Here is a 14,907-nt window from a genome sequence, read left to right as displayed (position 1 = left end):
TCAATAGCCTTGGCAGTCATCTATGATGTTTGGGGTTTCCTTGGGGCTGCTTTGACCAACAGTTCAACAGGATGTAACCCATTTCTGCCACTGAAGGTTTTACTTGGTGGCATAAGATGTCTAGTGGAGGTATTGTGTCCCCCATTATTCAGTGACTCCATTTAGATTCCTTTCATATATGTATACATTTTAAGACACTTATACAGTAGTAGATTTCCAAATGTTTTTTCAAATGGCCTTTAATAGTCCCTTTCCAGATTTCCTTATTTACCCTCCTATCCTCTGCCCATTTAATCATCCTAGTTTGCCCTTTGTCTCTCCATACAATATATTGACATTCGAATGTTAGGTAAGAAAGATCTCTGTAGTAAATAAACTGATATATTATTTGATTTAAGCAGGAAAGAAAAATATTTTTTTCTAAGTCTAGTGCTTTTCTAGGAATATCCTGTACATATGAAAGAAAGAGTAACCGGAATGTCCAGTAAGCTAGTGACTGTTTTCTCAGTTGCTAGTGAAGGACTGGTATGCATTTTATGTAATTCTTATGTCATAGGTCAAGACAAAACTGAAGCCAGATTCTTCAGAAAGCACAGTGAATAAAAAACAGAAAGACACTTCTTTGGTGAAGCTTCATAACCAAGACGTCACTGTTTTCTCGGATTCTCCTCTTCCCCAGTTCACTAGGCATCAAGAAATATGGTCTATCCTGGAGAATGTTTGGACTTCAATATATCAGAACAGGTACTAAATTCCTAAGACATCCTCCACTTTATCATTACAAGTTTGCTTTTGTAGGGTTTTCGTTATTACAATTTCTACTGTAGTTAGTGTTTGGGCTTTGATTTTATTGTACTATGGGCTTTTGGTCCTGTTGGTGCATTAGAAATATTTATGTTTAAATCAGTGTAAACATCAGGATTACCTGGAAAAATTTTTGTTTCTATATTTAAACACTATTCCCAGAAATTTGGATTCAGTAGGGGAAGAGTTGAGCCTGAGAATGCATTTAAAAAAATCTCTCGGGGCTGAGAAGATAGCTCAGTGGTTAAGAGCACTGACTGCTCTTCTAAAGGACCTGGTTTAAATTCCCAGCACCCACATGGCAGCTCACAACTGTCTGTAACTCCAAGATCTTATACCTTCACACAGACATACATGCAGGCAAAACATCAAGGCACACAAAATAAAAATTAATAAATACCAAAAAAAAAAATCTTCCTAGGTGATTCTATTGTAATCATGATGAGGAACGTTGCTTGCATAGGTCACAACCAGCGAGGCACTTAGATTGATTAAGCAGCTTAGCAGATTGCAAGTCTGTAATTAAATTGGAAATAACTTGAGAAAAGTTCCTTCTATTAAAGAAAATTCATATAAGAGTTTAAAGGTGTGGGCTGGAGAGATGGCTCAGAGGTTAAGAGCACTGGCTGCTCTTCCAGAGGTCCTGAGTTCAATTCCCAGCAACCACATGGTGGCTCACAACCATCTGTACTGAGATCTGGTGCCCTCTTCTGGCGTGTGGGCATACATCGAGGCAGAATGTTGTATACATAATAAATAAATAAATCTTTAAAAAAAAGAGTTTAAAGGTGTATAAATACTATTGTTTAAAAGGAAAATACTATTACTTTAGTATATAAACATAAAACACTTTAGAATTAATGAAATGAGGTACAGAGATCATTTAAAAAATATAAAATTTTTATTTTATATTTGTGTGTGTGTGTAGTAGTGTCATAGTGTGGAGGTCAGAGGATAGCTTGCAGAAATGGGTTCTTTCCCTCTGCTGTGTGAGTTCCAAGCCCAGGGCATCAGGGTTAACAGCAAGTAGATTTTACTTGTTAAAGCCATTTTGCTGTCCCCTTTTTCCTACCAGTGTTTGGGACCACTTGTGTTTTAGACAGGTGTTCTGAACCTGGGCTGCATTCCCCTTGAATAGTTTTGCAGATAGGTGCTGTTAAGATAGCTTATATCACTTAAAACCTCTGATTTTATTTTATTGAGTTTTGAGACAGGGTTTCTCTGTGTAGCCCTGACTGACCTGGAACTCGCTGTAAACCAGGCTGCCCTCAAACTCACAGAGATCCGCCTGCCTCTGCTCCCGAGTGCTGGGATTAAAGGCGTGCGCCACACTGCCACAGGTATATTATATTGCATATTCCTATGCCTCATTCTCACCTATCTCCCCTTTTTTCTACCCTCCCATTTGTCTGCTTTGTTCTTGGGCTCCTTTTTTATTCCTTGGCTATAATTAAACATTTTTCAACAAATTTATGGCCTGATATTTGGCTTTCTAACCCATCATATGAAAAAGATAGCTACATCTGGCTTGTGAATTAAAAACTACAAAAATTTGTAATTTTTTATGAATCAGTTTCTTTTCCTACTCAACAAATTTTTGGTGCTTTGGCTAATCAAATGTTCTTGTTTACAGAAAATTACCTTTTATAGGAGGCAGGAATGGCTGCTATAAAAGATATTTGAGTTGGGTGGTGGTGCATGACTTTAATCCCAGCATTTGGAGGGCAGAGGCAGAGTTTGAGGCCAGCCTGGTCTACAAGAGCTAGCTCCAGGACAGGTTCCAAAGCTACAGAGAAACCCTGTCAAAAAAGATATTTGAAAACATAGGAGTTGATCTATAATATTCATGCATTTGTACCACATGTTAAGAGAGCTCCATGCTATTTCTGAATAACAGACTGTGTATATATTAGCATTTCAGTAAGTTATGATGTTTATATTGTCTTAACAATACATATTTATTTAGCCTAGTTTTTTAAATATTTATTTATTTATTATGTATACAATGTTCTGTCTGTGTATATGTCTGCAGGCCAGAAGAGGGTACCAGACCTCTTTACAGATGGTTGTGAGCCACCATGTGGTTGCCGGGAATTGAACTCAGGACCTTTGGAAGAGCAGGCAGTGCTCTTAACCACTGAGCCATCTCTCCAGCCCCTAGTTTTTTTTTTTTTTAAACAAACCTAATTGTATACCAGAATTGCAAAAGAATTTATTGAACATAATTCTTTCACAAATAAATGCTCATTTGGGGGTCTGGTAAGTCTATTCTTAATTACTCATATAAGTTACTAGAATACACTTGTGGTTAGTGTTATCACTTCACAGAATCTAGAAACATCTGGAAGATGGGCCTTTGGTTGTGCCTGTTGAAGGCTATCTTGATTGCTTAATTAAGGTAGAAAGACCCACCGACTGTGGGCAGCACTATTCTCTGGCTGGGTCCTGGATGTCTGAAGCAGAAGAAGTAAGCAGTGTAGATTTATCTCTTGCTCTCTGCTTCTTTACCGTCAATGCAATGTGACCAGTTTCTCAAGCTCCTATGACTCCATTCATACCCACGGTGAACTGAAAGAAACCTTTCCCTTCAGTTGATTTTGTCACAGTGTTTTATTATAGCAATAGGAAAAGGAACAGACAAGTTCTAGATACAACTATAAATGCCATCATTTTTGTGCCTTACTAATCAGTGTTGAACTTGCATCATATCAGGTCAGGTTTTTATTGTCTATTTACGAGGAAATTGGATGAGTGTTTTGTATTGCTGATTCATGTCGAACAATAATCTTTTATTTGGGCATGGTGACACAGTAATCCTACTGTTCAGGAGGGTGGTACAGAATGGCTGTGACTTGGAGGCCAGCCTGGGCTACATAAGATCCTGTCTGGAAAACAAAAAGGTTTCCTGCAGTTTGTCATTCAAGTTTTTGAGGTAATTGTTTAAATGTGTATTTTTGGTTTGCAGAAAGATTTATAGTTACGATTCCTTTTACCTTTGTTATTACTATTCTCAGTGGCTTCATTAATAATACTATGCAGGCAAAACCAATAAAAAAACTGATTTTGATAGTTCATAATTTTCTATAAACTGATTAAACCGGTTGAATAGCTTATTTCATAATGTTGAATCTAATGAGTCTAAAAGTAGATTGCAGCTTTCGTACATAAGCCTGGTTTAAAATGTTTCTGTTGGGAAACTATAGTGATTCACCACAAACTGTGTATCTTAAAGTAGCAGAAATTTATTTAGTCGTTGTTAAGAAGGGCTTTAAGTGGAAAAACAAAAGACTGGTGGGAACTCTAAGTAAGAATCTGCTCTGTCTTTGTCTTCCTCAGTCCTTGCCTAGTAAGTGCATCCCTCCAGTCTCTGCTTTTGTTTTCATGGAGAGAGTGTGGCCTACTCTAATCCAGTCCTTATTTAGCTGAACCATTTACATTTGCCAAAGACCTGTTTCAAGTGAGGTCCATACTAAAGCTCTAACACAGTGGTTCTCCACCTTCCTAACACTGCAGCCTTTTAATAACAGTTTCTCATGTTGAGGTAACCCCTTAACTATGAAATTATTTTCATTGCTACTTCATAGTTGTAATTTAGCTACTGTTATGAATCATAACGTAGATATTTGATATTGCAGGTGGTCTTAGGTGACTCTGTGCAAGGGTCATTTGACCTCAAAGGGTCATGACTCATAGGTTGAGAAGGCATTGCTCTAGATGAATGTAAATTTGGGGAGGACACCATTCAGATACAATACAATGCGTTTTGATTTTTAATATAGTTGCTGTTACCTAAGTAAGTATTTATGTATTTAGAGACAGGGTTTCACTATGTAGCCCTGGCTGGCCTGGAACTCACTGTGTAGACTAGGTTAGCTCTGAACTTAGATCTGCCTGCTTCTGCTTTCTAACTGCTAGGATTAAAGTTGTGTACTACAATACCTCATCTTATTTTTAGTTTTGGCCCATATATATAGCATAAACATTTAAAAATATTTTAGTATTTTATTAAATAAATATTAAAGGTTTCACTAATTATTTTTTCTAAATCTTAATTCATAATAAGTTTCTGGAAGTGGAATTACAAGGATAAACATCCAGTTTTTTATTTAATCTGATACCTAATTCTTCGTGTTTATGTTCTGGAGTACTGACTTGTATGTCTATTAGTAGTATTACTTCCCCTCCATCTCTGTGCTCTTTTAGAGTGAAGTTCCCTTTAAATTAGGTCTGTGTGGTGTGTGACCAAGATCCCTTGTGTGGATGTTAGCCCAGACTTCTCTCATGTCACTGTCTTTGATTTCCTACTTAAATAGATTAGCATTGCAAAAGATTACTCATATTATTTTTTATGTGTCATCAATGAAAACACTTATAAGTACTAAATGAGCACATACTTTTTTTTCTTTCTTTTTTTTAGCACAGATGTGTTTCAGACACTGGACTCAAGTTCAACTCTGACCACTTCAAAAATAGCATCATTTGAAGAAGCATTTATATATCTTCAAAAGTTAATGGCAGCTGTAAAGGATATTCTTGAAGGAATTCAAAGGTAAGCATTGTATTAAATCTAAAGTTTATAAATCTTATATTTATCAGCTTAATTTAGACTTGCTAGGAGTCGTCTAGCAAGTTAGAAACTATTTGAGACAGGGTCTCACTACATAGCCTTGACTGGTCCGGTCTGGACCAGGCTGGCTGCAAACTCACAAAAATCTGCCTGCCTCTGCTTCTTGAGTCCTGGGATTGAAGGTGTGCACCATTACACCTAGCAGATGATTGGCTTTTAGATTTACCTTTCTTAGTTTCCTATATTCTGTATCCTTTGTAGGAGAGAAAAATGGGAGAAACAAGTTAGTCTTCTGTGAGAAAACTTGGTGCATTTTGAAGCACATACTCTCTCTCCTTTTTTGTCCTGTGTGTGTTTGTGTGTGTGATTGATGTTGAGGTACTTTCCTCAAATGTTTCTTCATCTTATTTTTTGAGACAGGGTCTTTCATTGAACCTGGCGATTGCCATTTTGACTAGACTGACTGGCCAGTGAGCCCCAGAATCTTGTTTCTACTCTAGCACTGAGGTGACAGGTGTGCATAGTCATGTCTGGCTTTAGTCATGTCTGAACTCAAATCCTAGTATTTGCTTCTGCAGTAAGCACTTTACCCGCTGAACCATTTTCCCAGCCTAAGGCTTAAGTTTAGATGACTTTTTGTTTCTCTTGTTTTGTTTAGTTGTATTTAGATAGAGGAATAAATACGACTAACATGTGTGTGTTTGACTGTGTAGACCTAATCATAAATTACCATTTTAAAAATTAAATCTGTGCTTGGTTTTAAGAAAAGATGATTTTTATTAGTTGTTTAAAAACACATCTTGTGGTTTTGGTTTGAAATACCTTATAAGAGAGCGCTCTCTCTCTCTCCCTCTCCCTCCCCCCCCCCCTCTCTCTCTCTCTTTGTATGTGTGGTGTATTTGCACATTTGTGCAGGTCTGTCCACATTTACATGTTTGTGGAGGTCAGAGACATGTATGTCCTGTTCTGTCTCTCTGCCTTATTAAGATAGAGAGACTTCTGAGGTTAGACTAGTAGACAGCTCCAGTTGACTCTTGTATCTACTAACAGAACTGAGGTTTTAGGAGCACTATTTCTGTGGTGCTAGGGCTTCAAATTCATCTTTGCATGTTTGTACAGAAGGTGTTCTATGCCACTGAGCCCTTGGAACTGTTTTCTAAAACAATTGCCAACCTAAGATCTGGGATTTATGTATTTCTTGATGTGTGATTTTATGAAATCTCTAAAAATTAATTGTCTGTGAGTTTCTTGCTCATTTTTTCCCCCTGTGCTGGGATCAAACCCAAGGCCTTGCATATGTCCTATTCCATTTTGATGTTTGAACAGACCATGTCCACCCACAGACAGTTCCTCCAATGTATGAGTCTTAAAAAAGAACTATAATCACAGCATCTTTTCAGATCCACTGGTGCTTTAAACACTTCTGAATTTAAAATTTTATTTTATTAATATGACTTTTTGACATACTACTATGTTTGGATAGCTGAGCTCTTGAGATTATTCAAGGTTATTTATAAAAGCTCATCCTTCAGTCCTCACGGAGTGTGGTGGCTTATAGCCATAATCTCAGCATTCAGAGCATGGAGACAGGAAGAGCACAAGTTTGAAGTCAGACTAATCTATATAGCATGGCCCTGTCTTTTAAAAGGAGGATCAGTTCACTCAATGACAACACCTTAGCCTACTTGTAGTTGCTAGTTTTTGAAACAAATGTTTTGTAAGTAACCTTTAAAACTTCAACTTGGAGTTTTAGAAGTGATTCCTCAGCATTTAAACTAACTGTTTTGAACAAAATGCTTGTCTTTTAGTAATAAGCTTTCTTATTTTGAGTTAGAGATATTTACTCATAGAGGTGTGACCTTCTTCTAGGTGTATCAGAGTCAGTGGGGATGGAAGACACTATCTCTTCCACAGAGTTCCCTGAGCTCTAAGGTTTGGTGAAGACATGTCTCTCAGTCTCTACCCATTGTCCAGTTGTAGATCTCTGTGTTAGTTCCCATCTACTGCAGGAGGAAGCTTCACTGATGATGACTGAGCAAGACCTGATCTGTGGGGAAAGCAGGATGTTGTTAAGGGTCATTATATTGCCACATTCCTTTAGCAGAACAGTAGTGTTTGGCTTTCCCTCTAGGTCCATGGCCTCTCTGGTCTCAGAGTCTTGGCCACCTGAGCGATGTCATTGATTGGGCCTTAGTTCCAATCAGTTAGTGTTCAGATGGAATGAAGCTCTAGTTAGGTGCCAGTTCCACATCTCTGTGTTCAGTGAGATATGTAGGTGTTGTCTTCAGTAATCAGGCTTTACCATCAGTTTGTGGAAAGCAACAGCTACTTGAATTATTTGAGGATTTTCGTGAGTCCCCTTTCAATAGCTCAATTAGATGAAACCCTTACCTGGTACTGGAGATTTCATTTAGTAGTTAGAGAAGTCAGTTGGGGCTTTGTCTCCCCTACTATTTGGTGGTTTATTTAAATTTATTTCATATATGTATGTATTTTAAGAATCTCCTACCATAGTAGGCCCTCAAATGGCCGTTAGTGTTCCCTGTCTCTCCATGACTGTGTATTCTATTTCCTCTTACTGGGAAGACCCTACCTTCAGTCCTTTACTCTACACCTAACATCTGTGGTAATATGGACTATAGCATTTCTATCAAAGACTTAAAAGCTAATATTCACATATAGGAGAATACATACCATATTTGTCTTTGTAGATATGGATTACCTTACTCAGGATAATATTTTTTCTAGCTCCAACTATTTACCTGAAAATTTCATATTTTTCTTTTATTTTTCTTAAATAACTAAGTGATATTCCATTGTGTAAATATACAACATTTTCTTTATCCATTTACCTATTCACCAAATCTCACCACCTAGAAATCATATTGTAGATCCCAGAGACCCATATTGTAGAAGGAGAGACATTTTTGCATTTTAACTGATAAACGGGAATATAGAAGATTATTTTTTAGGGGTGTCCATGTGATGTTTCAATATTTGTACACATTGTGTGATACTCAGATCAGGTTTTTAAAATAGCTACCTCCTTTGACCGGTGATGGTGGTACACGCCTTTGATCTCAGCACTTGGGAGTCAGAGGCAGGCAGAGATCTCTGTAAGTTTAAGGCCATCCTGGGATAGCCAGAACTGTTACACAGAAAAGCTCTGTCTTGAAAAAACAACAACAACAAAAAATTAGCTATCTTCGCAAACATTTATCATTTCTTTATGATAAAGACATTCAAAATTCTTCCTTCAGACATTTTGAAATATACAGTTGAATGCATAGACTTTGTGAATCTAATCATAATCACCTGAGACGGAGGAGAGTAGGAGGGAGGGAGAAGAGGTTGATTGCTTTGTGGGTGCAAAGTTATACCTAGGATTGAGAAGCTCTTATATAATAAGCACATAGTGTGACTGTACATAGTGATACTACATTTGTCTTTTTATATATAGCAAATTGCTTATGGATCCCTTCCCTCCCTGATGTGTGTGTGTATACACAAATATATGCAGTGTGTGTGTGTGTGTGTGTGTGTGTGTGTGTGTGTGTGTGTGTGAGATTTATGGTTTATCTCTTTGGTTAGGAGGTTGTATTTTATTTTATCTTATTTTTTGGTTTTTCAAGACAGTGTTTCTCTATGTAGTCCTGGCTGTCTTGGAACTCACTCTGTGGACCAGGCTGATCCACAGAACTCAGAGATCTGCCTGCCTCTGCCTCCCAAGTTCTAGGATTAAAGTTGTGTGCCCCCATGGCCTGACATGAGGTTGTATTTTAAAATTACTTGCTAGGAGAAAACTTTTTCCAATGAAACTGGAATTATTAAAATTTTTGCACATTTTAAAGATATAATGGGGGCTGGAGAGATGGCACAGTGGCTAAGAGCACTGGCTATTCTTCCAGAGGTCCTGAGTTCAAGTCCCCCAGCAACACATGGTGGCTCACAACCATCTGTAATGAGAACTGGCGCCTTCCTGGCGTGCGGGCATACTTGGGGCAGAATATTGTATACATAATAAATAAATCTTTATAAAAAAAAAGATATAATGGGCTGTCCCCTTTTTAAGACAGCAGAGTAGGGCTGGAGAGATGGCTCAGAGGTTAAGAGCATTTGACTGCTCTTCTAGAAGTCCTGAGTTCAATTCCCAGCAACCATGTGGTGGCTCACAACCATCTGTAACTTGATATGGTGCCCTCTTCTGGCCTGTAGGCAGAGCCTGTATACATAATAAATAATAAATCTTAAAAAAAAAAAAAGACAGCAAAGTACATTTCAGATTTTGACTGTGTCCTATGAAATAGCTTTAGAAGCTTTCATAAGTATAATAAAGACAAATCTACAAAAATATAGCCGAAAATTTGAGATCACTTCACTTTGCTGTGGTATTATGATTAGCCTAGGGATATTGTGGTGGTTAAAAGTCCTTTGGAATTTAAGAGTTAAAATGACTTGATTTCTTATTCGTTACAGTACCATTCATTTATTTTTTGACTTAAACTAGATGAAGGTGTTTGTGGTAGTCATGCTACTGTTATAACTTTCATAGTTTTTTTCTGTATCCTAGATCTATTAAGGATATTCTTAATATGAGCCATATATGGTGATGAAATTAAAGGATAACCTCAGTTACATAGTTCAAGCCAGCCTGAGCTACATGAAACGAGTTGGATTTTTTGTTGTTGTTGTTTTCTCTTTGACTCTTTTCTTTGGGGTCCCACACCCAGCTCCCAAATAATCACACAAAGAGGATTTTTCTTACCTATAATTGTCCAGCCTTATCTTGGTTTGTTTCCAGCCAGCTTTTCTTAACTTACACTATCCTGTCTGTCTTTTGCCCTGTGGGCTTTTACCTTTCTCTATTTCTGTATATCTTTTCTTTCCTTCTTAGTGTGTGTCTTGACTGTGTGGCTGGGTGGCTGGCCCTTGGTGTCCTCTCCTCCTTCTCTTATTCCCTTATCTCCTTTTCCCGGATTTCTCCTCCTATTAATTCTCTCTGCCTGCCAGCCCCACCTATTCTTTCTCCTGCCTCACTATTGGCCATTCAGCTCTTTATTAGACCAATCTAATGTTCAGACAGACAGAGTAACACAGCCTCACAATGTTAAACAAATGCAACAGAAAAGAATGCAATACAATGCAAAACAAATATTCCACAGCAGAAACAAATGTGACCTATCTTTAATATTCTATAACTTGAAACCCTGTCTGAAGAAGCTTTTCCAAACCTATGACAGATAGATAGATAGATAAATAAATAAATAAATAATAAAGGTATTTCTATTATATTTATGTATTTGTTTGAGGCAAGGGTCAATAGCCAAGGGTATCTGGAACTCACTGTGAAGCCAATACTGGTCTTAAACAGGAGATAACCTTCCATGTTAATTTTCTACATACTGATGTTAAACATTAAAATCATGTAAGGGTCTGGAGCAGTGGCTCAGTGGTTATGGAACAGTACTCTTCTTCCAGAGTACTGGGTTCAGTTCCCAGCACTCACATGGAGGATCACAACTGTCTGTAATTCCAGTCCCAGGGGATCTAGTGTCCTCTTTTGGCCTCATTGACCCCAGGCAGACATTCAATGCACAGACATACATGCAAACAAAAGACCCATTGCCATCAAACAAACAAACAAATAAATAAGTTTTTTATATAAAAAGAATACCTAACTATTAGAGGGTGGAAAACAATTGCCCTCTTTTTTATTCAAGATTTCTTTTTTTAATATTTATTTATTTATTTATTTATTAATTAATTATGTATACAGTATTCTGTCTGCTTGTATGCCTGCAGGCCAGAAGAGGGCACCAGATCTCATTACAGATGGTTGTGAGCCACCATGTGGTTGCTGGGAATTAAACTCAGGACCTTTGGAAGAGCAGGCAGTGCTCTTAACTGCTGAGCCATCTCTTCAGCCCTTTATTCAAGATTTCTATCATTTGTTCTGTGTTACTTCCATCAATTCTCGTCTAATTAATTACTGGTTTTCATAGAGTGCTGTGCTGATAGATAGCTCAGTGTTATTTGAATTTGGCTACAGTCTTTTTAGGTGTCTGTTAGTTTTATTTGTTGTCTGTTTGAACTGGCTAAACATTATAGAAAGAAATCTGCAGTTAAAAGATAGGGAGTATAAATTTACATTTCTGTCTACCTTTTGAGAACTATGCGTTGTTATAATGTAATATGTGAATTATAATTTCACATGTAAGAATGTTTATGGCAGGTAGGTCCAGTGGCACAGCCCTATAATCTCAGTATTTGAGAGGTGGAGGCAGGGCAATTAGGTTTTCAGGGCCAGCCTCGGCTGTATTTCCAGTTTGAGGACAGTCTGGTCTATATGAAACTGTCTCAGCAGACTAAAAGAAGAATGTTTGTGATAGCTAATGTATAGATATTAAAGTAGCTGAAATATTTTAATGAATTAATCGTAGTTGAATTAAGTTAATGGCTTGAATAAACATAATAATCATGGATATGTGTTAGTTTGAAGGAGAAAATAAAAGGTTTTTAAAAATTAATTTCCATGGTTCTTTTCTTAATGTATCTTTTTTTTTTTTTTTTTTAGGATTTTATCTCCTAATAGTAATTTTCAAGATGTTGAGACTCTCTATAACTTCCTAGTCAAGTATGAGGTATGAAAAAAATATATATTATTCACATAATATTTATATGGTATGAATATAAGTACAATAAGATTGCTATTGGTATTTTCTTTAAATGAAATTTTTTTTTATGCAGGATCTTCCTGTTTTATACAGACTGGCCTAAATTAAAACTTGAGAGTGTCATAAAAATTTGCCAATGACATTTGTTTTTCTACCTGTTTAAAAAAATGTATATATTTAAGATATACAAGATAATGTTTTGTAGGACATGATAGCTCGTGCCTGTAATCTCAGGACTCCGGAGGCTAAGGCAGGAAAATTGTTATGATTTAGAGATCACTATGGGCTACGTAGTAAGTACCAGGTTAGCCTGGGCTGTTGTCTCAAAAAACAAAACAAAACAAAAATAAACAAAGGGGGATGGAGGTGGGGCTCAGCTTTTAACAGCATATATTGCTTATATATTCCAGGAGATCCAGTGCCTTTTTCTTGCCTCTGTGGGTGTTTGTGTGCACAGACGCACATACCCACACTCTAAAAGTTTTTAATCTTAAAAAAACAAGTAGTTATTACATTCAAGTAAATAAACAGAACCACCTTCTTATATAATATCCCCTTTAATTGGCAATAAAATTAAAATCTACCTTTTTAGCAAAACAATCTGAAATTTAATGATGTTATTAACTATAGTTTCATGTTGTATAGTAGCTTGCTGCATTTGTTCATCTGTATCTTCTCCAATCTATTCCTTACCAATAACATAACCAATTTTTATCTTGTTTCCTAAGTGAAATTACAATAGAGTCCTGAAATATACTTGTTTCAGCACAGAATTCTTTCTTATTGGGGAACTTAACATCTTGCGCAGGCCATTGCTTCATTGTGGGATGAATGCAAGATGTTCTATGTCCTAGCTCCTTAGGTACTAAGTGTATGGAGCTATCCCAGCCATTATGACAACTATAAATATTGTACCACCCTACCTTGTTCACCTATCTAAAATGGTCTCCAGAGAAGAGGAGCCATTTCTTCAAGGAAAATATGATTCAGTTTTCTACTCAGTAATGGCATAGACCCTCGACTAAGAACTGAAGTGAGGTTGCAGTGTGTCTTCTACATTGACCTCCATGTTTTCCTCATCATTGGTGATCCAAGGACAGTGCTCTATTGATTTCTAATTTCTGGGTTTTTTTTAAAGATTTATTTATTTATTGTGTATATAGTGTTGTTTCTGTCTGCATGTATACCTGTAGGGCAGAAGAGGACATTAGATTGCATTGTAGATGGTTGTGAGCCACCATGTGGTTGCTGGGAATTGAACTTAGAACCTTTGAACAAGCAGCCAGTGCTTTAACTGCTGAGCCATCTCTCCAGCCCTAATTCCTGTTTGTTAAACACTCTCTGCTGCTATTTTTTATCCTGTCTTTCAATTTTATGTGTACATGGTGTCTTTTGGTGTGCATTTGTTTGTTTGTTTTCTTAAATTTATTTTATTATGTGCATTGGTGTTTGCTTATTTATGTGTCTGTGAGAAGGTGTCAGATTCCCTGGAACTGGAGTTACAGGCAGTTGTGAGCTGTCGTGTGGATGCTGGGAATTGAACCTGAGTCCCCTGGAAACAGCATCAAATGCTCTTAACTGCTGAGTCATCTCTCCAGGCCCTGTTTGTTTTTGAGACAGGGTCTTGTGCTAGAGCTTGGGCCAGCCTGAAACTTAGTATGTAGTTCAGACTGTTCTTAAACCCCGGTCATTTTACCTCACCTTCCTGAGAACTCGGGTTATTGGCCTGTACACCACTTCTAGCTTATGTGTTATATTTATAAATGATCTCAGTGAAGGAGCAGCACATGCTGGGGCTTCACATTTTAGGGAGTCAAACTTCCTTGAATATATTTCTTTACTTTCATGCCTGGTTAGTTCTTCATGTAACTTTTTGTATGGCATATTGTCCATTAACAACCTAGTCAGAAGCTGGGCAAGACACCATTTAGTTATTTGTTCTTTGGATTTAAAATTGTGCATTTACAGCCACAGTGGTAACATAGTGCAGCATTTGGGAGGAGCAAGAGATCAAGAGTTCAAGGTCATCCTCAGCTACTAGAGAGTTTGAGTCTGATCTATATTATCTATTACATAAGACTGTCACACTCATACAAAGATACATAATATATATAAATGTATTCATACATAGAAATGTAACAGAGTAATTTAAAATGCCTCCAAATGAGTAAAGAAAGAATGTCTTAATAGTTGAAATTAATGAGTATAGACTTCATGAACTTGCGCTTTAATTTTTATTAGTAAGCTAACTATGTGCTTTATAAGTTGCTTAACTTAATATGGAGTCATGTTGCCTTTATTTATATTGAATCTCTCAGTATATGGGAATGGTTGATTTTAAAATTAAAGGGTAGTTCTAGGTACTTTTTAAAATAAGATCTTTTAGAAACTTAAGAATTATTGTGTGTTCTTATTATATCATGTTTTTCTCTCCCAACCACTAACCAAACAGACTATTCTCTTTCTCTTATGATCAAACATCTGTAGCCTGTTGACATTGATGCTCTGTCTGGGTTTATACCTTGTTGGTCCTGGCATGTGGGGCAAGGGCAAAACATGCACAAAAGGAAAAACTAGACTCATGATGGTGTAATTCCAAATGTATGTTTAAAAAAAAATGATTTTTAAAACAAAATTATAGGGCTGGGTATGGTAGTTCATGCCTGGAATTACAGCTCCTAGAAGGCAGAGTCAGGAGGATCTCCAAGTTTAAGAAGAGCCTGGTCTATGTAGCAAGTTCCATAACAGCCAAAGCTACATGGTGAGTATCTCAAAACAGACAGATAGATCAAAACCAAAACAAATAAACCAACAAAACCCCCAAATCTAAAACCCAATAGACGAGAGAGAGAGAGAGAGAGA

The 14,907-nt window shown here is 37.0% G+C and overlaps 1 protein-coding gene across 3 annotated transcripts in view; it reads left to right on the top strand.

Annotated features, from left to right (window-relative positions):
* The window catches only part of Swt1 (SWT1, RNA endoribonuclease homolog), an 85,165-nt gene that overhangs the window by 57,549 nt on the left and 12,709 nt on the right, over nucleotides 1-14,907 (top strand). For all 3 annotated transcript variants that reach the window (XM_026787627.1, XM_013352480.2, XM_026787626.1), the window contains exons 16-18: nucleotides 557-744; nucleotides 5,222-5,353; nucleotides 11,946-12,012. In XM_026787627.1, coding sequence (XP_026643428.1) covers nucleotides 557-744; nucleotides 5,222-5,353; nucleotides 11,946-12,012 — 387 coding nt within the window. The remainder of the gene's footprint in view (nucleotides 1-556; nucleotides 745-5,221; nucleotides 5,354-11,945; nucleotides 12,013-14,907) is intronic.

The sequence above is a fragment of the Microtus ochrogaster genome (genome assembly GCF_000317375.1).
Source record: "Microtus ochrogaster isolate Prairie Vole_2 chromosome 6 unlocalized genomic scaffold, MicOch1.0 chr6_random_2, whole genome shotgun sequence".
In the NCBI taxonomy this organism is placed as follows: domain Eukaryota; kingdom Metazoa; phylum Chordata; class Mammalia; order Rodentia; family Cricetidae; genus Microtus; species Microtus ochrogaster.
The sequence above is the reverse complement of the archived record's forward strand: the minus strand, read 5'-3'. Positions and strand labels throughout refer to the sequence as shown.